The sequence below is a fragment of the Gopherus flavomarginatus genome, chromosome 1 (genome assembly GCF_025201925.1).
Source record: "Gopherus flavomarginatus isolate rGopFla2 chromosome 1, rGopFla2.mat.asm, whole genome shotgun sequence".
NCBI classification, from domain to species: domain Eukaryota; kingdom Metazoa; phylum Chordata; order Testudines; family Testudinidae; genus Gopherus; species Gopherus flavomarginatus.
In genome coordinates, this window is record NC_066617.1 from 110348419 (window position 1) to 110376015 (window position 27597).

Below are 27597 nucleotides of genomic sequence, written 5' to 3' on the forward strand. Positions count from 1 at the left end.
AGATATGGTTGAGCATGGTGAGGCTTGTGAGAGGGGGCATCTTCTTCTGTGGAGTTTGATTATTAATAATATTTAGCATTGTGTGCATGTAGTGGCGCCTTCTCCCGGCCTCTCCACAAACTCTGTCGAAGACTGCTCCAAAGTACATGCACCAGTGCTCTTTTATTGTTCATGCCTGTCCCAACCACCTACTTATTTACATATCTTACAGACCAACACCCTAGGAGACCACTAGCTTTTCCTGCTAGCAAGGATCTCGAGCTCCTTGCTCCCCTCTTTCCTGTGTCTCCCGCCTTGCTTCCTTCCAGCCAGCATTTTATAGCAGGCTGGCCCACAGGTGCATCCCCTCAGGTGATTATGGCATGGCCTCCCCGGCCAGTCCTAACTAATCCTCCTTTTAAGCGGAGCTGGGCTAACGGGGCCTGGCTTGGATCTCCTAGCCAGCACCCTGGTACAGTGCAACTCTTTTCTTCCATAGATTTCCAAGCATTCCACCAAATAACTACCATTATCCCTATTTTATAGATGGGGAAATGGAATTAGAGAGAGAGCATTTCCTTAGATACTTTGACCGTAAACTCTTTGGGGCAAGGACAATATTTTTGGTCTGGATTTGCACCGCGCAAAGCACAATAGAGTCCTGTCCATGACTGGAACGCCTGGATGCTACAATAATACGAATAATTAATAATCAGCAAACCTGTAACAGGGCTGAGTGTACAACAAAGGAGTCCTGTCTCCAACTTCCTCTTTTGAAGCAGTATACAATGTTGCATCTTGATACAGCAAGCTTTGGTGAAAGAGGCATAATACAAGCTTCCCCAAACCTTGCAGCCTCAACAACATGCAAAGCTGTTAGGCTGTCTCTTCGTTTCATATTTATTTTGGCCCTCTGCCTGAATACACTAGTTAGCATTGAATTCCATAGCCAGCTGGCTAGTATTTTAAAGGGCTCTGTGGGCATGGATGCCTGCCTATTTCTCCCTCTAGTACCCTCCGTCATCTTTTTTTTTCCTTCCTCCTTTTTTTCTTTTCTTTTTCTTTTTGAAGAGGAGATGTTTGCTGGAGGCTGGAGAATCCTGCCTTGGAAACCCTTGGTTTCTAGGTACCAAGGGATTTTCCCTTTCTGCCCTACTTGTTCAGTCATTGATATTGAAAAAATCATTATCAAACCTTTGGGGTTTTGTATTGCTGAGCTATCTTTTCTTTAATGCAATAAATTACAAAGCACTGACCCGCAGACTCAAATTCTGTGCATATGCTTGGCAGGGAAGTCGGGGAGTTGGTAACCAGGGATTCAGTTAGATTAGTGCACATTCAATTTGTTCCCTTTTTGGCGGCCTCAATTTGGCATAATCTGCCAAAACCATGGGGCCACTTAACTAATGTCCTATAGCTGTTGGCTGTGGGTATTTTTCAGGAAGAAAACTATGTATCATCCATAAGCCTGGAATTTAGAAAGCAGCTGTGTTTGTAACCAGTGAGCTGTAGTCAGACCACAGGAAGAGGATGTTATCAGTAAACAGATACATCTCAGAAATAGGAGCCTCACTTTTTTGCTTTCTTCTATTTTGTTCACACCCTTCTGCTACACAAAGTGCTATGCATGAATCATAGAAGATTAGGGTTGGAAGAGACCTCAGTAGGTCATCTAGTCCAACCCCCTGCTCAAAGCAGGACCAACATCAACTAAATCATCCCAGCCACGGCTTTGTCAAGCCTGACCTTAAAAGCCTCTAAGGAAGGAGATTCCACCACCTCCCTAGGTAACCCATTCCAGTGCTTTATCCCCCTCCTAGTGAAAAAGTGTTTCCTAATATCCAATTTAGACCTCCCCACTGCAACTTGAGACCATTACTCCTTGTTCTGTCATCTGGTACCACTGAGAACAGTCTAGATCCATCCTCTTTGGAACCCCCTTTCAGGTAGTTGAAAGCAGCTATCAAATCTCCTGCTCACTCTTCTCTTCTGCAGACTATATAAGCCCAGTTTCCTGAGCCTCTCCTCATAAGTCGTGTGCTCCAGCCATCTAATCATTTTTGTTGCCCTCTGCTGCACTCTCTCCAATTTGTCCACATCCTTTCTGTAGTGTGGGGCCTAAAACTGGATGCAATACTCGAGATGTGGCCTCACCAGTGCTGAATAGAGGAGAATGATCACTTCCCTCGATCTGCTGGCAGTGCTCCTACTAATGCAGCCCAATATGCCGTTAGCCTTCTTGGCAACAAGGGCACACTGTTGACTCGTATCCAGCTTCTTGTCCACTGTAACCCCTAGGTCCTTTTCTGCAGAACTGCTGCTTAGCCAGTCGGTCCTCAGCCTGTAGCAGTGCATGGGATTCTTCTGTCTTGTTCTCGTTGAACGTCATCGGATTTCTTTTGGCTCAATCCTCCAATTTGTCTACATCACTCTGGACCCTATTCCTACCCTCCAGCATCTCTACATCTCCCAGCTTAGTGTCATCTGCAAACTTGCTGAGGGTGCAGTGCATCTAGTCATTCAGATCATTAATGAAGATATTGAATAAAACTGGCACCAGGACCGACCCTTGGGGCACTCTGCTTGATACTGGCTGCCAACTAGACCTCAAGCCATTGATCACTACCCATTGAGCCTGATGATCTAGCCAGCTTTCTATCCACCTTATAGTCCATTCATCCAGCCCATACTTCTTTAATTTGCGGCAAGAACATGCTTCTGATTTTGTTGTTTGCTCCCTTTACACCACTCTTCACCCTCAAGTGTTAACACTGCAACCCTCAGTGGCACTAGAACACTTTTAGTAGTGGGGGTGCTGAAAGTCAGCCCCCTTGCTCCTGTCTGCGCCACTCCCCGCAAGAGCTGGGGCTGGGAGCAGGGGTGTGTCTCTGGGAGCGGGGGACCCAGACAAGGATAGGGGGGCTGAGGCTGTAGCCACAGCTGGGAGCGCCAGGGGGCTGGGCATGGGGCGTCGGGGGGCTGCGTGCAAGGCCCCAGGTACAGAGTCAGAGGCTGGGGATTGGGGCATGGGGCTGGCCCCCAGGACCTGAGGGGACGAGTGGAGCCCTGGGCATGGGGCCGGCCCCACATAAAACCTGGCGGTGCTGCAGCACTCCCTGCACTTCTACTTCCCATGCCTATGGCAATATCCGTCCTTTTAGCCATGCAAGGCTGGAGGCAATTTCCTCTCAGCATATCCATGCAACTCATAATTTGCCAGAGGGGTTCAAATCAATTCCAGTGCTCCTTGCCCCAGTAGATGATCACAAAGATCAAACCCAGGTCTCTTGCATGTCATCACAAAGCACAAACAGGTAGTCACTGGGCCTGACTTTTCTCTAATCATCTATCACTTCTGATGAGATATAAGACCAGTCTTATTTCCTTTTCCTTCCAAAGAGGAAACCCTCTGTACTGAACGTAGTAATGTGAACCTCCGCTATGCTACTGCTTTAGCAATCTACTGTCCAATGTCTCCTTTTGGTTTGGCTAGTTGCAGTGTTTAAAAACTGGAATTGATTTGAGTGAAGTTGACTTGTTAGACTGGTATCCCATCAGCCTCTATGTAATGCTGCAGCTGATGATTTCTCTGATGGCTGGAGTCTCTGAACAAGATCAACAAACAGCTGTCTCTCTGGCTTTCTGTACTATGATCTTTGTTGTCATTAAGGCTTACATTGCAAAACCCCAGGGAATCAAGAAGTAATGCTAATGGCGGGTTTTTATTTTTTTAGTGTTTTGGATGTTTTTTGAGGAATGGGTTATTCCATTAGGTTGATGTGTCCTCTTCACACGCTCCATCAGAAATGCTGATGGCCCATTAGAGACATATTAGGTCTCCTCTGCTGAACTTTCATTCAGTGAGCTGGAACCCCGTCCTTTTTGAAACTCTGAGAGGCTAAACGTGGTCACTACCAGAATGAGAGGAAAGAAAAATAGGGGATGTAAGTTAACATCTGCTTGGTCTTTTTTCCAACCCTATGACTTTGACTTTTATGACTTTCTGAGGCAGCATAGGAAATTCATGTTGTAATAAGTTGCTGTCCTTTACTTGGCCTATGAATAAACAGGGATCCTCGTCTTTTTGTGTTGATAGTTCTTGAACTTGTAATTGTGAATTTATGGGTGAAAAATAAAAATAGATTTGTTCACCCTTCTTTGCAGATATTTAATGAAGGACTAGTGTCTGCATGGCAACAAGCAACCTACTGTGATTAGGGGTGGCAGTGTTCCTACTGGTTAGAGCATGGGAGGCTTGAATTCTGCCACTGGTTAGGTGTATACCTAAGGCAAGGCAATGATACCTACCATTGTATAACGCCTTGGAATCTTCAGATGAGAAAAATGCTCCATAAGTGCAAGGTAGTATTATAATAATAATAGCACTAATATTCATTGTATTGATAAGTGCATTGGGTGCTGAGCTATAGTGCAATTAAAACATTTGTAGAACTAAACGTTGTAACTGAAGAGGTATTCTCTTCACATTTTAAACAAAACTTGCAAAGAGATTGAGAAGGAGGTATGCAAAACAAAAAAGGAATAATGTGAGCCTTCCAAGGCAGGGATTGTCTCTTTCCAATGTTTGTACAGTGCCCTGCACCATAGGGCCTCATTCCCGATTGGGGCCTTTGGGTGCCACCAGAATATCTATATTTATTACTGCTACTACCAAGGTAGAGGTAACGAATAATGAGTCACAATGGTCATAAAGCAAACATCCACTTCCCCAACCCTTCTTCTCCAAATGTAAAGCCTTGGTTTAAAAATAGGGATGAAGATTCCAATATGGATTTCAAGGGGGTTTCATTACCACACCCTCAGGACCACTACAGCAAAGGCACAATCATCTGCTGACCTCTAGTTCAAATCGGAATTATTTCTAGGAAGTTCTCTGGCTTGTGTTAAGCAGCATTTCAGCCTAGATGATCACAATGGCTCTGGCTTTAGAATCTATTAATTTCACCTGCTGACCTCAGATGTGGTGACTGGATCTCCAGAAGGGGGATGACTCCTTTCAGGATAAGGCATAAGAAGTAGGTCTTGAGTATAGCCAGGGCCAATACTTCTATGGGCTGTGAAAACAAAAGAGGCCAATGTAAAGTCAGCTAATCCTTTTAAGTGAAGGGCTGGAGGGGCAGGAGTTGTTCTTACTGCTGGGGTACATACCTGGTGGATAAAACTTGTTACTGCCGTGAATAAGGTTCTTTCAACCAACCTAACAGCTCCTCTTCAAGGATCTCTTTTAACTTACAAACCTTACCTGACAGGCAACAGAAATGTTCAGTCTGTCTTGCTTTGGCCAGAACATTTTCTATGGTGAAATGAGTGGGAGAAGGTTTCACACAACGACCCTCTGAGTGATTTGACAGTGCAGACAATGGGATATGAGAAGCGGTAGATTACTCACACAAGTGACATGACTCTGTTCCACAGACCAGGAACTGTTGTATTGTAAAAAGAGCACTTCCAAGACTGCTCTAACCTCTCAGTAGGCGCTTATTGAATGAGAAAGTTTTCATCCCTTAATAATAGACTTTCAGTCCATTTAAACATATGCCAGCTCTTCAGTCTAATCTAGTGTGACATGTATTTTTATGACAATTTGTATCTTTCTTGGCATTTTTAAATCAGCTATTTATGTTACTGCAGCTGCTGAGTTATTTCTTATGCTTTCTTTCAGTTTTGCTATCCAATCATGTACCTGAGCTGCCTTCTGCCTGCCAATCCATTTTGAGAGAGATGTTAAATTTGCATAATTTATGCATATGCTATAAATAAAGTAAATGCCCTGATTCTCTGCTATGACTGAGCTAGTGGAGAGCTGCAGCCTCAAGGAGCTAGGGACTGCAAGCTGATCCCTGGTCAGCCCATCCTGGTGGAAATTGGAGCAGCGAGGGGACTAATCTATCCTCCACCATGTACATAAGGTCCATAATGGATGTTACACCAGCAGAGGATCAGGAGTGTCCCTTCCTGTCCATGCTACCTCCCTCATGGGATTAGGGGGGATGGCTGGCTTAGGAGGTGGTGGAAGTTTGTACTTGCCAGCTTTCTGTTCCTCTGTGTAGAGGAAATTCTCCTTTGATTGTCTCCATTTTAAGATCTTTGTGCTGTTACTCAGTGCAAAGTGCTCAGCGCACACTGGAGAATCTAGCTCTAAAATGTTTAAATAAAATCAGTGTGTGAATGCAGCTGGCACAACCTGCAGGCACCAAAGATGTGCTGCTGGAAAGCCAGCTAAGGGGGACTATCAATAACTAAGGCTTGTGGACACACGGGCATGTGATGTTGCAAAAATTCATCATGAGATAAAGGACAGCCTGGTCAAATTACACAGCTGGTGTCATAAACAGATAGCTAAGGGTTAATGTCTCTTTCACCTGAAGCACCTGACCAGAGGACCAATCAGGAAACCGGATTTTTTCAACTCTGGGTGGAGGGAAGTTTGTGTCTGAGTCTTTGTTTTCTGTCTGCCTGCTTTCTCTGAGCTTTGGAGAAGTAGTTTCTACTTTCTAGTCTTCTGTTTCTAAGTGTAAGGACAAAGAGATCAGATAGTAAGTTATATGGTTTCTTTTCTTTGGTATTTGCATGAATATAAGTGCTGGAGTGCTTTGATTTGTATTCTTTTTGAATAAGGCTGTTTATTCAATATTCTTTTAAGCAAACGACCCTGTATTTTATCACCTTAATACAGCGAGACCATTGGTATGTATTTTTCCTTTTTTTTTTTTATAAAGCTTTCTTTTAAGACCTGTTGGAGTTTTTCTTTACTTCAGGGAAATTGAGTCTGTACTCACCAGGGAATTGGTGGGAGGAAGAAATCAGGCGGGAGATCTGTGTGTGTTGGATTTGCTAGCCTGATTTTGCATTCCCTCTGGGAGAAGAGGAAAGTACTTTTGTTTCCAGGACTGGGAACAGAGAGGGGGAGTCACTCTGTGTAGTTTCACAGAGCTTGTGTCTGTGTATCTCTCCAGGAGCACCTGGAGGGGGGAAGGGAAAAAGGATTATTTCCCTTTGTTGTGAGACTCAAGGGATTTGGGTCTTGGGGTCCCCAGGGAAGGTTTTTCAGGGGGACCAGAGTGCCCCAAAACACTCTAATTTTTTGGGTGGTGGCAGCAAGTACCAGGTCCAAGCTGGTAGCTAAGCTTGGAGGTTTTCATGCTAACCCCCATATTTTGGACGCTAAGGTCCAAATCTGGGACTAAGGTTATGACAGCTGGAAAAATATCTTTTTTTTGGGACCACCTCTCCTCTTTAAAATCCCTGCTCAAGATGAACTTTGTGCCTGCAAGGAATCAGCCACCCAGGCTAGGGAGAGTGGTGGTTGGGGAGAGTTTCTTTATAATCCAAATGTTTCAGAATGATCAAACTGTGCACTTGCTAGCCTAGGATACTGCAGTGTAACTGCATGATCGTCTTCCTCTTCTCCTTGCCTTCCCTGTCCTAGTACACCTCTTTGTTGCATCTTATTTCTATTTAGATTGTAAGCACTTCAAGGAAGGGACTACCTCTTTTTGTCTGTTTGCACGACACCTCGCACATTGAGGCCCTGCTTCTGAGTCAGTCTGCTGGGTGCTATGCAATGTAACTCAAATAACAATCGTCGAACAAATGGCCTTACATGGAAAGGGCATGGTCAAATAGGAGACCAACATTCTTCTGCTCTGCCTCGGAGGGATCCCTTTACAAAGGAAGAGTGAGCATCCTTATAATGAATGATCTCAGCTCACCAACACTTGCTTTTCCAGGGTTTATGGCAATGTAGCTCTGAGTTATCTAGCTGAAAATATCATCCAAAGTGTCATCCAAGCAGAGACAGAACTTGCACAGTTCATGGAGCAATAGATGTGTATTATCAGCTGTTCTACTCAATTTTTAGGAATGATCTTGCTCACTGGCCTTAAACTGTACATACATACAACAACTGTAGGAGACCTCCACGTGAGTGGAAGGCCAGCACTCTTCCCTTTGCTGAGTGATGTCTTGATAATGTCCATCAATAATGACAGCACAGCCTCAACACTTGCATTAAACAACTGGGATACATAGGGGGTAGAGCAAAGAGTTGAGTCTTGGGGAACCCAGAAGACCAAGTATATGCTCCCCAGAAAACAAGTCAAACTCCCTCAGAGGGAAAGAATATGTTCAAAGCCCGTGGTTTTCACAATGAAAAGGCCTGGAAAGTCCAGCATAAAGACTGTCTATCTTGCCTACAAAGAATGTTGCAAACTCATTGCAGAGATCAGTTGAAAGCACTGTTTATAGGCAAAACAGTCTGCATTAATCTGAATTTTCCTGATTTTTATCAATGGGTGGGAAAAAAAATCAATCTTGTTTGAATTCTGACCTTAGCCTAAAGAAAATAAGGCACAGAGATTTCCTCTTACATTTACTCTACAGGAATGCCATTCTTCTGGATGCTATCAATTTCTGTGGTGGTAGCTTTAAACTCTTTTATTAAAACATGCAAGAAGATGTGAGATTCATACGAAAGTCATGTTACTCCTGGGTTATTTAATCCAAACAAAACCTGCCTCCTATGTGATCCCAAATGTAAGTTAAGAAACAATTCTGGAGAGAAACATTTTGTGTACATGCCATCTTTGAAGGCACGGGAGAAGGCATTTAGCCTAAATGTTTGTCTACACCAGGGGCGGCTCCAGGCCCCAGCAAGCCAAGCGTGTGCTTGGGGCGGCATGCCACGGGGGGTACTTTGCCTGTCGCCAAGAGAGCAGCAGGCGGCTCGGTTGATCTCCCGCCTGCGGGAGGTCCACCAAAGCCGCGGGACCAGTGGATCCTCTGCAGGCACACCTGCAGCAGGTTCACTGGAGCCGCCTGCTGCCCTCCCGGCGACCGGTAGAGCGCCCCGCCGGCATGCCGCCGTGCTTGGGGCGGCAAAATGTCTAGAGCCGCCCCTGGTCTACACTATTTTTTTCTTTTGTTTTATCCCTATGAATTTCCAAATATGAAACCCATGGGGGCCACCTACGGAGCTCATGACATTTTCCAATGTGAAACTCAGAACTTTCACCAACATCAGCTGAAGAACATAAATTCTGCATGGAAATGTGATGAGTGTTATCTAGACACATGCTGCAGTCCACATGCATGTTTAGCAAGGTAAAACTTTCTAAGGGAGAATGCTCTAGGGCTCTCGATCAGACTGGGTCTGTAAGTGTGATCTTTTGGGAGATGGGCTGAGACACAATGAACACTAATTCTAGACTGTCGGCTGTAGAGCATTTGAATTATTCCCTTTGTCATGTTGTGCTTCTGCTGTTAAGACACTGGGGTGAAATACTGGAAAAAAAACATGTGCCAAGCATACTGTCTAGCATGGCAATTTGTGGAGCAGCCAAAAACCAGCAGCAGGGAGACCTGGAGAGTGGGATGTGTGTTCCTCTTTCCTCAGCAGGCAGAGAGGAACACGTTGCAGGGAAAGGCAGATTTACGTCTTGGAGCAACAGAAACAGTAAACAGTTTGCCAAGGTACAGATGAGATTCTGTTACACAAAATGGGCCAGCTCCTGAGCTGATGTAAATCAGTGATGTCAGTGGATCTGTACCTATTTACTAGGGTGACCAGACAGCAAATATAAAAAATCGGGATGGGGTGGGGAGCCTATATAAGAAAAAGACCCAAAATTGGCACTGTCCCTATAAAGTTGGGACATCTGGTCACCCTACTATTTACATCTGAAGAGTGGCCTCACATTTCCAGCCAGTCTCTTAGAAACAGGGGCTGTGTCTGCCTGATTCTGTCTGAAATTACACCAGTGTGAATCTGGAGTAACTCTATTGAAATTGGAAGAGTTACTTGGGAATAAAAGCAACATAAGTGTGAGGAGGATCTGGCCCAGTGTATTTAAATATGGAAGGACTATACAATGAGATCAGCAGAGAGATAGAGATACTTACACTGTGCCTGTGGGTTAACGACTCAGTAAAAAAGCTCCAGGCCTGTAATCAATGCTGTGATTGGAGAGGAGCTGCTCATAAAGTGAGATGGCTTCCTAGATCAGTCAACACAGTTTTCCATCTGATACCTGGAGGCTAGAGAACCAAGGACAAACATCTCCATGCCCCCCTTAGCCTCTCTCTCACCCTGTTCTGCTGTACAAGCCCCTACTATGCATACTCTCATCCGGCTGGCAGTGCCGGATCTTCAGTGAGTCTTTACTGGTCATTGCAGTCTCCATGACTCTATTGATCACTTAATTTCTGTATCTAAACAAGCAAGAATAAATAATTTACAGCCCTTTTAACCTCTTCATCTCTGCTTCCTCTCCACTCTCCACCATGTAAATAACTGGACACACAGATTAACAAATTCAAATGAATGTCTCTCTACCCCTCCAGTGCTTCATGGCCTGGAGATTATTAATAGCAGAAATAAGAAAGAGTTTCCTAACCATCTTCCTGGCTTCAGCTTCCTTGAAACCCCCTTCCTCTGGTCCCTTGAGAGAGAGTGTGCACTGCTCATTTCCCTGTGCAAATTCAGAACTTGGTCTCACACTTGGCTTCTTTTCTTATCACGGGTAGAATATTTATGCTTCCATCAGCGGAACAGTTTCAGTAAATGGCAGTTTGCCAGCTGTGGGTATGCAGGACATGGGAAACGGCATTGGCAAAAGCTGTGTAGACTTTTTCTGTCTGTCTCTTTCCTCACCCTTGAAATTCAGCTGCCTACTGAAGGTATTTTTATAGGATTATAGCTATTTCACCTCATCAGTTTCTACCAGTCTCCTTCCCCCAGCTGACCACTATCTGTACAAATTGCCCTAATCTAGAGGATCTGAGATGCTCTTCATTTGGAAGCAAATTGGGAAGAAATACTAAAGAGAAAGAAGGAAGAGGAAAGGAAATAGGAAGTTTCCCCTCCTGACTGCAAAGAAAACTTTTTTCTTTTCCTATTAAAAAACTCCGGCTAATACATATATACCCTTCTGCCAAGCAGTGCTGGCAGCAACAAGGGCCGGGTTTAATATCTAGCGATTCCTCTTAACGTTACAGTACAGAAGTGGCTCAAGCTCCCACCCAGAAACCTGGGAAAACTAAACACCACCCCTGAGTCCCTCTATGAGGCAATACTTCCCCACTTGCAAGCATTGAGTCTGTGTATAACGAAAGAAAACTTTGACGAGAGGGATTGCTGCATTAATTTGGGAAAACACTAAAACGATGATTCGAAATTATGCAAACAATAAGTAAACACCTGCTCCACAGTATCTTGGGAAGTATCTTTTACCTCAGTTTTCCACCTTGCAGTGTGAAAGTCCAGTGAACAAATGTCTCTTTAACACGCCCATCTTGCTCCCTCCACTCCACTCCTCCAGGGCTGGCTTTAGACCTATTCCACCAATTCCCCCGAATCGGGCCCCGCACTTAAGAGGGCCCCATGCCCAGTGAGAATCCCTTCCCTGGCTAGAGGAGCCTTTTTAATTTTTACTCACCTGGCGGCACTTTGGGTCTTCAGCGGCACTTCAGCGGCCAGTCCTTCACTCTCTCCGGGTCTTCAACGGTACTTCAGCAGTGGGTCCTTCGCTTACTCTGGGTCTTTGGCGACACTTCAGCAGCTGGTCCTTTAGTGTCGGTGAAGAACTGGAGCGAGTGAAGGACCTACTGCCGAAGAGCCGCCAAAGACTCAGAGCACCGCCCAGTGAATACAAGCCCCATGTGTTTTTTTACATGTGTTTTTTTTTAAGTCATCCCTGCCAGGGCCCTGTCGAAACTGTTTGAATTGGGCCCCGCACTTCCTAAAGCCGGCCCTGCACCCCTCCCATGGTTTGTCATCTGAGGTCAATGAAGTTCCTTAGTCCAGGGATGTGTTCAGGGGTATTCACTTCCTGCCCCTGTGTGTTGTGTGGAGGGCAGCTGAGTGATGCCTGTGCCACAGCTCATTGCTGTCACTGCCTGTAGTGTTCTGAAGTCATGTTCTGAAGTTCTCGCCCAGGCCTTAGTGATTTTACCAGGTAGTGGGACACCTCACTGCCACTGATGCTTCTGTGTTATGCTTCACCGCAATGGTCCACATGCCACATCTAAGGCTCACCTGGTGGTCACCTGACAGTATGACAAAGAACTAAATTGACTGTGTAATGATATAATGCTGGAGTGCAAATTTCCAATGGACAAAGACTTTCCCGAATGCAGACTGCGGGTCAGACCACTAGCTATTAGCCTCAAACATACAGTTAAAACTTAAAAAGATATGACGTTCAACAGCTCCACTGCCATTGGGCCTGAATCTCAATGAAGATTATATAATCTTCGCTCAGAATGGGACTGAGGCATTGGCATAGGCAAAAGAGGAGAACACTCCCAACAAACTTTGAAATAAAATGAAAACTATTGTGCTTGAAACTGCTAAAGCGAACATTCTGAAACATCCATGTTGGACTGCACCTGCTTAACTGAGAACCTGGGTGAGCTGGAGGAAGAATTACACAGAGTGAAAGAGAATGGCTAGGAGGTGGAAGAACATAGAAGAGAATACAAGGAATTGAGCAGACCGACTTAAAGGCAGACTAGATGAGCTGACTGAATATATAAGGGGCAAAATGTATGGAACTTGAGAATGATAGAGAGTAATAATACAAAAGGTATGTTCACAGTGGTCAGACTTTTTATCAAAAGGTTTTCCCTGTGATCAAACATAAAAGATCATGATGGCAGAGTCTTCACAGAGGGTGACTTTGATGGGGTGTACTGGGCCCTTTGAGACCTCCTTCTGGAGGTCTCAGGGTCCTACTAATCCCTGCCCCAGAAAAGGAGCATCGAAGGTGGGTCCTCTAGGCCTGCCTAGAGAGGCTGCAGGGAAGCAACCAATAAGAGCGCAGCAGGCCCAGGCCCAATCTATATGCCTCACTAGACCCAGTCATAATACAGGGGGACAGAAAAGAGAGTATGGAGCCAGAACCATCGATCCTACAAGGGGAAGTGGGATGTGCTATTATGAAAATGAAGCCTGGGAAAGCAGCAGGGTAGATAACTTGCCTGAAGAATTGTTAAAAGTGGTTGGCAAATGCAGTACTGATCTTATGTAGAAAATCTGTAATGATGTATGGATGACTAGAAATTAGCCAGAGGACTAGACAAAAGAGAATTTTTTTGACCTTAACAAAGAAGAGAAGCATAGCAGAGCTCAGTAACTATCATATCATTTCCCTGGTATACCATGCAAGCAAAGTTATGTGCTACATAATCAAGGATCTCATGAAACAAAGGATAGAAAGAGAACTACAACCACAAAGTTGGTTTCAGAGAGGGCTGAAGCATCCCTGACTAAATAGCGAATATCCATCACGTCACTGGAAAATGCAGTGTACACAATCTCATTGATCATGGGTTTCACTGACTACTCAAAAGCATTTGCTGTCTGACGTGACCAACTTTGGAGGATACTGGCAGATGTAGGGATTCCAAAGCATCTCATTTAAATTGCCATAAGTCTTTACCACCAACAGCAGACCACAGTGCGAACAGCAGTAGGAGACAGTGAGTTGTGTTCCACTGTGTATTTTGTCTCAAGCATCTTTAACATAAATGCAGAATTTATTATCAGACAAGCCATTTGAAGGTTTTGACAAAGTGGAAGGAGCTGGGATTTCCATTGATGGACACCTCTTAACCAATCTCTGATATGCTGATGACATGATGCTTTTTACTACAACCATTGGTCCAATGCAACAAATGTTGGAGTCTGTAAAAACAGTTTAATGAGGAATATTGACAGTTCCTAAATGTGACGAAAACAAAATGCACATACATTGACAGGACTAACAAGTGGACATCGTGATTAATGGACAAACTGTAGAGGCAGTAGATTAATTTAATTAGTTGGGATCATATATCAAAGCAGTGAGGCTCTTCCAAGGAAATCACAAGACTAGGGATGGCTCAGCCAGCTATGGCTTCCCTTAGAAAGTGTGGGGAGAAAAATATGGCATCTCAAAATGTATGAAGATGCAATTGGTGAATAGCCTAACATTTTCCATAGCAATGTATGGATGTGAATTGTGGGAAATTAAAGCTGCTGACAAGGAGAAAATGGAAGCTTTTGAAATGTACTGCTGGTGAAAACTCTTGCATATCTCCCCTATGGGGGAAAAAGATGAATACCTCTGATAGACACTTTCAACCACACTTCTCTAGTTACAAACTATAGAAATGATCCCTGAAAATATGTTGGTGAGAGCAGACCCAGATGTTGGAGATCAATGGATACAAACTTATGTACTTTGGTTACTGTCAAGGCAGATTTCCCCACTCTGGCACTTCGAGTGCAGAAGGTGGAGGCCCGCAAGGACTCTAAAAATTAATACTTGCCACTTCAGGTTTGTATTAAACTCCCAAGGTTACAGCTTTTCTCTGATCTTGGATTGGTAGATGCTGCCACCACCCAAGTGCAGAACCCATTAAGAGGCCAGGAAGGTTCACTTGAGAATTCCTTCCTGTGGAGTACCCTCAAGTCCTTTCACGCCCCCTCCAGTGAAGAGCTGAGAAGAGGGGGGGGAATCAGCTGTTGCCCCCAGCTAATTTAAAAACAAACAAACACCATGTGCACAAATCTCTTTAGACACAAAAATTCAATTCTGTTCTTAAAAAAGGTAAATTTTCTTTGAAAAAGAAGATATATCTGGGAATTCAGGCTGTTGCTATATTTTAAGAGAGCAAATACAAGGATTAAGCACCAAAAATAGCTTTGTTGAGGTCCATCTTAAAGGTTACAAGCAAGACAAAAGCACCTGGTGATGGCATAGAGATATCCATAATCCATAAAGAAATAAAAGGGATAAAACCTAATCACGTCTTCCTTAAACATTTCCTGATCTACTTACATATCTGGGGTTTTAAATGAGTAGTTTCTAGGTATGATGGTTTTTCATACTGATGGTTTTCTGTACAATTTGCCCTAATCTAGAGGATCTGAGATGCTTTGTCAGACAGACAAAGGGAAGGTTTTTTTCTCAATTTTAAAGTTCTAGCCTTTCCGTTCACTCTTGGTCAGGTGCCCATTCAGTTCCCTTTACCTATGCATGCAATGAGATACGTAACCGTTTCCAGGTAAAGCAAGTAGAGAACAGCTACCAAGAGATTTTATAGCTAGCTGGCTGACTGGGTGTCCATAAGAGGGAGGTACCTCCCCCACCCTTCATTTATCCCAGTCATATTAGGTGTAGAGATAGAAATAACCTTGAGAAAGTTATCATGGATGATGACCCACCACCATTCCATAGTAGGGGCTGACCACTGAAGAGATGGATAGATGGTGTGTGGCAGATCACTGGGAGGTCACCGCTGTAGGCTGACTCTCTATGGTTAGAGTACTCCACTGAGCCTAAATGACCCACTCCCATTCCTTCCATGCAATAAACTTGGAGCTGTGGCTAAAGCAACACTGGGCAGTGCTCTACCTCTTTCCATGGCCACTGGGGCCTGTGAGCAGTAGATTAGGGAGCCAGTGCATGTGCTCACGTGCACATACACGTGGTCAGGGAGGGTCTTGCAGTGCTCCCTCCAGCCACAGAGCAAGAGGCAAGGAGTAGCCAGAGCCAGGCATCTGTCTAAGAGCCACCAGCTCAGCCACAACACCTCCTAGTTGAATGTAGGAAGCAGCCAGCTCCCTCTCCCAGCCCAGGACAGGCAGTAGCTAGCACTGGGGCTGCCATCCCAACCACAGCTCTCCACTCATTCCAGGATAAGCAGCAGTGAGCAGAGCTGCTAAAGCCACCAGGACATCAATTCAAGGGTATGCCAGAGCCAGCCAGAAACAAATAAATTCCCAAAGTTTGTTTCATGATGCAGCTTAGTCAGTCTTGAGTGTCGGTAATCAGGACATTGTCATGTCTGTTGTTTATGCAATGCAATAATGCAATGCATAGTCATAGTCAGACATGCAGGTTAAGGTATTGTGTCATTTGCTTATTATTTACAAGCTTAGACCTTCAGCTCTAGCAGGTATGCACAGAAAAGGACTGTGTTCCCAAAACCTCAAGCCAGATTTCTGCTGCTATCACAATGAATAGAGATGGACAAAAGTATGTAACTACAGTCTTCAGAGCAGGAACTGCTCCAGAGGGAATGAAATAATCCAGACAAGTATCTAGCCACACCCTTTGGCCTTTTCCTAGTGAAGACAAGAGGTGTGTTTTTAACATGTTAGCTAATATGTCAACTATTGTGTTAAAATCCTAGTGTTAAGTCTTAACACAGCTGGTCAAGTTAAACCATAGGCTCCCCCCACAGTTTACCTTTACCAGCCAAGGTGTTAAAACTACAACTGCCTTGTCTACACTAAGATGTTAATGAGTGTTAGCAATACACTTTATTTTTCCTAGTACAGACATGACTTTTGTGCTTGAGGCCTCACACATAGGTAGGCTACACATAATTATTTTGAGTGATGTGATTCAAATTTGGAGTAATATTACAGCCTAATTTTTATCAGGCAAAGCCTGACTCAACTGGTCTGCAAAGGAAAGGGTTTAAACATTCCCTGTTCTGCTGGGCTAGCTCCTCCAAATCCCACACTCTGCTCTCACATTTTCCCCTAAGAGAATCCAAGATTAAGTGACTGGACCATATCTTACTCCTGTCATTACAGATATAGTCATCCAATCAGGGGACAGAAACAAAACCATGTGGTTAGAATGATTATTCATGTAGACAGAATAATGAATAATGAACACATGTGGTGAACATGGGTGCGTAAGCCATAGGCTGAAATTTGTTCATATAACATGTTTGTCTAATGATTTTGAAGAACAGAGTTGTAAAAATTAAAGCCAGAGCAAAGGTTGAAATTTGTGGAATAAATTGTTTGTTATGAACAGTTCACCTAGATGTATCTAGAACATGGGAATGAGAGAGCTGCCTTCAGTTTTCTTGGGGAAGCTCATGGTACCATAGTCCATGAAATAAACAAACGATGGGGCTACAATTGAATTTTTCCAAGAAATCAAAGTACACACTGGGAGGTGACAAATGGTTTCAGCTGATTGGTCTTTGTCTATCTGAAGGAAACATTCTGTGGAGTTTCTGTCAGGTCAGTGCTCTAGGCTAAATCTGTTGTGAAGTTTAGATTGTCCCTGTCAAATGTAATCCAAAACAAATTAAGTCTAGTGACGGAGCTCTCAGCAACTGCCATGTTGGATTCTTGGCCCCTCATTCTCCAGGATGGCAGCTCATGGAAGGTGTGTGTGTGGGAGGAGTTCCCCTGTTATTAACACTGAGCCTTCTGGCTAGTAAAGGAAAGCCATTAATAGGTCCAAAATAAATCCCTTTCTAACTTGTAAGAATGGTCTTCATAATATGGTGCTCTGAATGTGGGGAACAAAGGTGCATCCTCCAGTGAGACTGGGACTGTCACCATAAAAACAACACCCTTCCCCACTGATTTAACCCCCATCTATCAAAGCTAGGATCAATGTGGCATCAGTGCCATTGGTGCAAACTGACGTTTTTCTTGATGTTCCTGACTACCTGGAGAAGTCATTTGCTGGAGCAGCACTTTCAGTCATGCCACTGTTGGACAACTAAACTGAGGCCTGTGCTATACAGGAAGACAGGCTAGATTATTGTAATGATCCCTTCTGGCTTTAACATCTGTGAAACTATATCTGAAAAAGTCAATATGGCCACTCTGGTCAGAGTCCTTCAGTCCGCCTATTATTGGCTAAGGAAAGGTACTAGCCTAAGAGCCTTGGAGATTGAAACCTTCTATTTATCCACAGAATAGGTTCAGCATGGACAACATTAGTGTGAGCGTCCCTACTAATGTGCCTCAATGCTGTTCTTTACTGCCCCTCTGAGGCGAGAGGGCAGTTTATTCTCCATGCCTATCCTTCGTCTCTCTGCTGACACTGCCAGCAAGTGTGATGCTTAAAGTGCAAGTCGCATGTGCGGGCACAGGTTCATTAGCACTTGGACTGAGGCCACAATATTGGAATGTGCTTTGAAAATGGAAGAGAGCGTGGTGAGCCAGGGTATTCAGGTGGTATCCCTGCCATGCTATGGTGTGATGGTTCTCCTGGAAACAATTCTTCTTTCGTAGGAGTGGAAGGGAGCCAAGGGGTGGAGCAAGCAAACTCTGAGGATCTCCAATATTTGTGCTGCACAAACTTTGGAAGATGCTAGCAGTCTGGGTTGTACTAGTAATTTTGTTGCATAATGTTTTATTCACACTCTGAATCCATGGTGCATTGTTTCAGTTCATGCCAAGTAATGTTTATGATCTGAGGCAGCTTGAAACCTAGTTTTCCAGAGGTGACTAGGGAAAGCACATTTAACCCTCATGGTCTGCTCTGACTTATGCTACCGGTGGAGAATTGGTGTAGCTGAGTGCCGCTCTGCTCTGAGTTCTGTTCAGGCCCCTCGACACACCCCTTACCTGGCTCCTCCCTTTGCCAGGGGCGAGTGTGTGTGTGGGGGCAACTGGCATAGCAGCCACCTTCTTTGTGTTTTTGCCAGCAGGGAGTTCCCTTCCACAAGGGGAACATGGGATGTGCTACATCTCCTAGTTTCAGTTCTGTAGCCATATTGTCTTGACAGTGGCCATCCGTACTGTTCACTTCGGCTGCATAGATTTCAGGGTTGCTGAGAAAAGAGAGCACTCAGAGTGATTTTTCCCCCCCCCCACAAACATTGGCCCCAGTCAGAGCTGGCCGTAGACCAAATGGTGCCCCAGGCAAAGAGGGTTTTTGGTGCCCCCTTTCCATTTGTTAAACTTTCGAATCCTTATTTTTTTTAATTAAATTTGTAGCCCATTTCACTGCTTTGATGCATGATTTATCCGTCATACAAGATGATAAATTTGCATGCTAGGATCTGTAAATTTGTTATTCATGCCATATATAAGCAAATAAAAATTGTTTTCTCTAAGCTTATAGAAACTTTTTAATTTTAAGAATAACTGAAATGTACTAACATCAAGTCATCAAACACGTTTTAAGCACGGCAAAAGAAGTAACAGTATTTTTTATATTGTTGCACAGATAAGAGTTGAATAGATATCTCTGGCATCTCATTAAATATGTCCTTTATTAGTCACTATCTACATGCTTCAAGTTTTAAAACATAAGTACACTTTCACAATTACACAGTAAAACTAGGTTCATAATATCGCAGCTGGGCTCTCCCTTCACTTCGTTCTTGTATCTCACTGACTGACTGGCAACGTCCCCTCCCCTTACATACCCACAAGGGCATGGCTGACAGCATTCTAAGAGGTTCAAGGAAAATGTAGTTCTCAGAAAGTCTGGAAGGTTCCCGGAGATTCTACAAAGAACATTCTAGGAGGTTTAGTGGGAAATGAATCCACATACAGACTATCTGAAACATGTTACTGCAAACATTCTATTTTCCCTTTTGTTGCTAACAACAAAAACAGCAAACCGGGCCCAGCGCCACCCCTCCCCCCCCAAGCCCGATACCCCAGGCAGTCTCTGGGTTGCCTGCCTGTAAATCCAGCCCTGACCCAGTCACTTGAACTAAATGTGAATCTCTGTGATCTATAGCAGTATTAAATCTTTGTACATCAATGTGATAGGCTGGAGACACCTCATTCACTGGATGAAAAAGAGATGGTTGAGTTTCTTTTCTCTCTGAAAAGAAAAGCCACAGTTGCATGCTCTCCTGAGTGCAGGGATTTTCAGGGAGCCTTCCATGAAGGAAGTGGTTCTGGGCCCAGTTGTAGTGAATCATGTCATCCTCCCAGGGCACTAGAGGATGAGTATACTCAGAGAACTTGGAGGTAATTTATATTACCAGCTAGACCATCTGTGGGGGTGAAGTACTTAAACATTGGCAGCACAAAGTCATCTTTTTGTTGACTGTGATTAGAGACTTTGACAAAGAAAACCCTTTCAGATGTTTAAGGGTGAATTCTCCTCTCACCAGTTTCACACCAGTGCAGTTCCATTGATTGGAGTGAAGTTTACTCAGATCTACACTTGTGCAAGCTAGGTCAGAATGATGACTTGAGTTTGTCTCTGGCTACAGGAAACTTTTTGTAAATTTGACCAGGAAATCTTGAGTGGACCTTATTACAGCTCATCTGCCCTGTCTATCAGACCTGAAGAAGAGATCTGTGTAGTTTGAAAGTTTCTCTCTTTCACCAGCCGAAGTTGGTCCAATAAAAACTATTGTTTCACCTGTCTTGTCTCTCTAATATCCTGAGACCAACATGGCTACCACCATACTGCAAACAACTGTCTGTCAATGACAGTCAATAAAAGGCAGTCACAGTTGCACATCCTTTCCATGGGGAGTGGTTCCACCAGTTGTCAGTGTTGTACAGTCTGAAATAATTCAGGTGTGTCAGACAGTTAATCAAATGTGGTTCTGACATATTCTGAATTACATTCTCTGTAGTCTTTTAAATTCTGTAGGCACAGGAGGAATTTACTGATATGGCATTTTACTCACCTAAATATTGCCAATTTTTTTCATCATAAATGCTGTATATCTTAGTTAAACAATTACCACTGCAAACACAGGCCTCTGTTGAGGAATGCATTCCTGTTCAGGATAACAGTTAAGCATGTGCCTAAATCCCATGGATGCCAATGAGACTTAAGCACATGCTTAAGTTCTGCCCTGAATTGAGGTCATAGTCTCTTTCTTGCCTTAGAGTTCGATGTTGCAAGCTTCCGAGAGCCATTAACTCTCAATGACACCAACAGGAATGGAGGGTGCTCAGCATCTCACAGGAAGTTAGCACAGCCCATCAGTGTTGATTGCATTCCTTGAAACATATTAATAAATGGAATACTATGTGTTTTTCAGTTGTGAATCTGTGTTCCTTGCTGCTGCTGCAAGTCCTCTCTCTGGATAGGTATCAGATAACACGAAGATTATTTCCAGACAAATAAGCAATTTCCATCTTTCTGCCAAAATTTCTGAACCATCAATGTAGCTGAGCAAAAGCGGGTAGAATGTTTTTAGAAATTAGCATGAAGACATTAAATTCATCACTAGGAAGGTTGAGTGGTTTTTTGTTTTGTTTTGTTTTTTTAAAGAAGATCTTTCCACGGTAGCTTTCTTTTTTTAAGTACTATTCTTGGTTTGAAACTTTCATTCTGGGCGTACATTTGGTGCCCAGATGGTGCAGGCACACACAGAAGCCCATCACGCTGTCAGGGCAGGCGGATACATATGTAAATATTTTGCCTTTTCCCCCTATAATATTTGGCTTTGTCTAATCTAATTGCTGTCAAAGGCAGAATGCAAAGAACACTTAAGAAAAGCAAACAGTGAGGACCTCCAATGTTTGTGCTGCACTAACTTCAGAAGATGCTAACAGTCTGGGTTGTAACTAATAATTTTGTTGCATAACCTTTTATTCACACTCTGAATCCATGGTGCATTATTTCAGTTCATGCCAAGTAACGTTTATGACCTGAGGCAGCTTGAAACCTAGATTTCCAGAAGTGAATGGTGAAAGCATATTTAACCCTTTGGGGCTGAAAGACAGGACTCTTGGCATCATGTGTTTAAATGCCTTTTAAGTTGGTGCTAATGGTGGGTGCTCCATTCATGGCCTCGGTACTGTGTTGCATCATTTTCTCATTTGTTTTATTGGTGTATGGGTTTATTGCTTTATTTAATGTATTTTTCTATCATCTGTTGAGTATCAATCAGAGAGCCAACAGTTAGGAAAGTCTGTCTCTCCTCTGAGTGGTGAACTGAGCATGGCAGTGGAGTGACACTGAGAATACATCTTATTTATTAAGGACCTGATCCAAAGCTCATGGAAGTCAAAGGAAAGTTGACTTTAGTGAGCTTTTGGTCAGACCCTAATTACTTAGTAAAATGGTCTCATGAAAGAAATGGTGGTGGGGGTTCTAGGGAAAGGGATTTAGCAAACCCTACTGTCATTGCAACCGTCCTTGAATCACTGAACTTCTAAGTGTTTCTGATCAGAAGCAAACATTGGCTAAGGCATGAGTTGTGGGGAGTCTGTAGCTAAAGTGAACTCATTGCTTCCATGGGCATTACCTTCACTGAGAGGTTCCTCAGGAGACCAACGCTTGCAGTGGGGATTATTGTGGGGGAGAGAGGAATGGCTATAAAAAGAAAATGTAGTCCCTCCAGCATTAAATCAATCAAAAAAGTAGTATCACGTACAGCTGCCTCCCATAGAGTGCAGATGAAATCTCAGCTACACAGTAAATAGGGGACAATGCTGGCCATTCATGTTTGCGTTTGAAGCTTGTCATTTTTTGGTCATGTGACGCCACTGCATTCTGCTTCTGTTCTATTTTCTTCTGGTTCTTATACCATATGCATCACCATGGTATCTGAGCACCTTCCAGAGGTATACTAAGCTACATGACTATAATCTGTCAGGTGTGGTTCGCTCTGTCTCCTTCCTGTTCCCAGGAGAAAAAAATCATGTAAAAATTGTTTTTTATATTAATATATAAAATTTCATATCTGCTGTACTATGCTTTTTATTACTGAAGGACAGATCAAAAAAGTGTGCCCTCCACATCTATAAGTAGGATAGCCCTAGTGAGTCAAAGACAGCCCTAGCAATCCCAATAGGTTCAATGGAGTTACCCAAGCAGTTAATTTGGCTTTCACTCTTTTTGGTTTTTGGTAGTGAAGGGCCTTGACTGGAAGAACAAATTGCTCTTGTTTAACATCATTTTTTTTTTTGGCCATCACAGGAGCAATTGATCAGTGCACGTACATCAAGTACCACTACTCCTCAGCAACAATTCCCAAGAACCTCACCTACAACATCACCAAGACAATCCGCCAGGATGAGTGGCATGCCTTGCGTAAGTGTGTCCATCTTTTTTCTTCCTTTTCTCTGTTGTTTACATTAAGGGCAAAAGTAACCAGTAAAGGTGAACTGGGGCTTTGACAGACAACCCAATCAGAGACATCTCGTGTGGATAGTTATCATGGCAGATAAGCCAATTTTCTGCTAGCACCCACAGCTCTGTGTATTTGCTTGGGTGACTGGAAATTCTACATTAGCATGAAAGCATTAAGTGTGTGTATGCAGGGGGGAGGAAACATTCATATGCAGAAGTTAGTATTGAATTAAATATGAACATGAATAAAATAATCAATTTTGTAATTTTTAATTCAATAAAAGCTTCCGCGTTTGCATTTTTCCCATGCACTTCATGCTGCTGCAGAATTTCCAGCTTCCAGCAGAATTCAGTACTAGCACATAGCAGAAACTGGTAGGTTCTGTCATGGAATATGTGGTTCTACCCCCACCCCGTCTCTTGGATGGGAGGCACTGCTCAGTGACACTACTTGCCTTTGAGAGTCTAGGAAAAGAAATGCTGCTCTTTAAAGGCACAGGGAAGGATCCTGGCTTCTGGTGATAATTGTGGCCATTGACCATCAACTTGTAGCAGTGACTGAAGCAATAAGACATGACAGGGATGGAATTGCCTGGATATGCAAGGCTGGCCTTATAGATTCTCTTCCTCCTTATGGGCTTGGAGATGGACAAAGGGTTTTCACTGACAAAATGGAAGAATTAGGATTTCACATGAAAGGGAAGATGCCACAGGAGTGCATCCTCTTGTTATATATGTATATTGGATACTGTGTTTTACTTTGAAAATTCTTCTTCTCTATTTCAAGCAGCAGTGACTACCTCCTGTCACCACCTTCTGGGAATCTCGCAAATTAATGCAGGAATTATTGTCTTTAAAAAAAACATGCATCTTTAACTAAGCAATGTTTAGGGTTATTGGTCATTGTGAGGATGTACATGTATCTTCTTTCAACTGAAGTGTAATTGCTGACATGTCTGATCATATTGGTCCCTTGGAGTGCTTCCCCCTTCCTGTTCTAATGCTAAGCTCCGTGGAAGAATGCAAAGTGTTAGCAGTTGACTGGAATCTTTAGTAGCATATTTTCCAGTCTCTGAAGAAGCAGTCTAGACACAAAGTGTTGACATATTTACATATCCAATTTGGTCCGAGGCACTTTCAGGGTGAGGCTGTTGTTTATTTCCTCACTGTGGAAGGTACAGGGGATGTATGTGTGGGTGGGCGCATGTGCATCTGTGCATGTTCCTGACCTAGATTTTCTTGATGCTTCATGAATCAGATAATTGTAGGTAGATAGTTGTATGTGATTGAGGTACGAATCTGTGTCCCTCTCAACAAAAGTGGAAAAGTAGAGGCATGCCTTGATAAATCTGTGGTGTTTATAGATCAGTTTGTCTTACGCAGTGGCTTTACATTTCAAAGTATTGGATATGTGGAGTTAATGCATAGCCACTAGAGGGTCTGAAGGTCACTGTATTTAACAACGAACTGATGCCATAGGTAGATTTATTGTGTGGAGGTAGGTGTGTTTGTGACTTGCTACCTTATCCATTGACCAACTTTCAGTTTTAAAGGAGGGAGGTGGCTAGAAAAGCTCTCATTAGCAATCTCCTTTCAATTTTTTTTTGGGCTGGAGGAGGTGTTCCCTCTTCAAAGAGCTTCTGGAATTCCATTAGGTGGTCGCTAGCTTAGGCAAAAGGCAATACAAGAAGTTTACTCACACAAACCCTCTGACCATATCCCCCTCCATATCCATGGACAATATATTGTACAGCTAGGCTGGTTTCATCCAGATCACAGCCTCCAGTTCTGGGACAGGTCATGGTTCTCCCAGCTGTTGGGGCAACTAAGAGACAGGACATAACAGATACAGGGGCAGGCGTTCATTAAAGATGTTGTCCATGCGAATGAGGATGGTTTGATGGAGTCCACTTTCCTTTTCCCTTCCTATACCTGCTGGCTGATATCCTCAGAAGGCTATGGCAGCAATAGGCATAGAACCTGTTTGATTAGAAGAGTTACAGCTGTCACAATATTTGGGTTTATACTTTCTTACCTTTGTCTTATTACTCAATTTTTAATGTTTCCTTTGCCAATGTAGCTGGAAGCATGAGTTAATTTTTCAAGAGGACAGAAATGAACCATGAGTTAATAGGAACTTGGCGAGCCAGAAAACATCCAACCCCACTAGTGTACCAAAGCTAGGAATCTATAGACACCATACTGATATATTAGGAGTATAAGTCTTGGCAAGTTATGCCTTTGAGATCTCCAAGCAACATGTAGGTGTTGCAGGAAATGGATTGGTGATTCAAAGGCAACGTTTTCTCTGAGGTTATGTCTATACTGCAGCCATGGGGTGTGAATAGACATTCCTGAGCTAGCTTTAATCTAGCTAGCTCAGGTACTAGAACAGTGAAGCCGCGTTAGTATGGGCTAGCCCTGTGAGTAATTACCCAGGGTTTCAGACGGACTTGTACAACTAGCACTGAAGCACATGTTGCCACAGCTTCACAGCTCTGATATCTGAGCTTGCTAGACTAAAGCTAACTCAAGTATGTTTGCACAAGCTACAATCATGCAGTAAAGACATACCCATAGTCAGCACTGAACCAGTGCCCGTATAAGCTCTGTGTGGCTACAGTTGCTGTTTTCTGGATAAGCTATAAAACCAAGGCCCTGATCACTTGTGCTCCTTAAAGGTCCCATGTCCCTTTTTATAAGAAAGGAGTGTTAATGTCAGATGGACTCAGACTTGTGTCATTTATCCATCTCCCTTCATACACTTTTTGGGGATTCTGATGAATTGGGATCTAGATCTGAACCACTCCAGATTTTAGCTGTGCAAAATCAAAACTCTGACAATGATGTTTTGCGAAACCAAAACCACTCCTGATTTTAGCCATATCTGGTCAAGTTTCAATGTTGTTAACTATGAACTGTCTTGGTTCTCTGCAGTTTTAACTGGCTACAGTATTCTTCAGTCCCTTAAATGGTTATGTAGTATTGCTGTGCATCGTTAAACAGTTCCACCCCAGAGATGGCTACATTTCAGTGGAGGGTGATGTGATTCCTATATAATTACTGTTTGTAAAGGACTAAAGAGCACTACATTCAGGTAAATTATTATTATATTGCCTGATATACATGAATACAAAAATATTCCTGGGCAAATAATACCTGAAAACAAAGTGATCCATGGTTCAGCAATGAAGAAACGACCTGACAGTGGACATCCTAAGGCAGCACATCTTGTGTCTATCACATATAGTATTATTGTCCCAGAGGCAAAGGATGAAGAGAATAGGAAACTGGAAAGCCGTGAAAAACAAAAAAGATCTTAACCGTTTTCAGGATTTTTTCTTTCCAGTGGATCTGCTTCCCCCAACCCACCCTGAATCAATCCAGGAAGTAGCACATACTTGTGCTTCAGGGTAATAGCAGTCTTACTTCTAGCTGTGCACATCTGACACAAGGAGTCCTGAGTTTGGTTTGGGTAGCTACTATCAGCAGAGGCTAGATTGTATTTTGTGGTGGACAGAGAAAGTATTTGAAACCAGAACCACAATTAGCATAAGCAGAGAAGCCACGAAGTGACTAGAGATTGAGCTCCCCTCCCACATTCAGTGCTGGTCTTTGCTAATCAGGGTTGAGGGAGAGTGACAAAGTTACATGGGAGAAGGCTGGGTTATGGCTGCTTGTGCTTTACTCATTGTATGGCTTCATAGAGGTACAAGAACAAGAGGTAAAAGGTATAGTTCAGTACTCTAGCTCTAACTTTCCTCCAAAATACACTCTGTGCCTTAGCCAGAGCCATTGCTCTCCCTTCCCATCTCTGAATCACTATGCTATGATTTCCCTTCCCCTCAGACAGGAAAAGATGGCTTTAGCTGGAGTTAGGAAGGCATTCGATTGCTCTTGCCACCTTTGCAGCAGCTCTCCTTGGTCTCATAACAGGCTGTTAAGTGGTGGAGTGAGGGATATATGGGCCCCTAGTGATGCTGAGTAGCCCATTTTTCTCAGCCTGACAGCCACAACGGACTCTCCAGCACATTCCTTTTCAAGGGTGGGAGAGGGTGAGAGGTTATTCATTTGATACAGAGGACCCCAGTGACAGCCGTCAGCACAGTGAAGCATATACTCCTATAGCTGTGCTTTGAGTGACGTACCAGAAGAACCCAGGGGAGAGGCTGGACCCAGAGGAATGGCTGAGGCCAACCTTTTCATTTTTGATTTTAGCATTTTTTTTTCAATTCTGTTTGGGATTTTCAAGATAGAACCTTTGCTTCAAATTGATTGCCTGTGGCAGTGGGAGCCAGGGAAATAGAACTTCGCTTCCCTGTAATCAGTTCCTCTCAACAGTCTCTTGTTAAACAGGAATGGCAGGGAGTGTGACTGTAGATTTGCCAGCTCCCCCCATCAGGAGATAAATGTTCATCCAATTAAACAAAATGACTATCTGTACTAACTGGGAGGGGAAGAGAAGAGGGAAGGAAAAGAACATTTTGTCCATCAACTTTTAACATATCTCTCTGGAAAATCCAAGGATAGTGATGGAGCTGGGGTACTGTAAGTGTATTTACCAAACGCAATGCTGTGATGAAGGCCCTGTGTATTGCACAGCAAGGTGGAGAGGAATTCTGCAGTAGGGTAACTGGAGTCTAAAGATCTTTGGCAACTTCATTTAATATTTTTTAAAAATTGAGGTTTCTATTGAATTAAATCTGAAAATAAATAATCCAGTTAGGACAGTAGTCCCTGTGCTATTTATTTTAATATTAAATTCACTATATGTTTGGTATTGGCATTC

The 27597-nt window shown here is 43.4% G+C and overlaps 1 protein-coding gene across 1 annotated transcript in view; it reads left to right on the top strand.

Moving 5' to 3' along the window:
• The window catches only part of TMEM178B (transmembrane protein 178B), a 366471-nt gene that overhangs the window by 85148 nt on the left and 253726 nt on the right, over positions 1–27597 (top strand). The window contains exon 2 of the mRNA XM_050918892.1: positions 22656–22769. Coding sequence (XP_050774849.1) covers positions 22656–22769 — 114 coding nt within the window. The remainder of the gene's footprint in view (positions 1–22655; positions 22770–27597) is intronic.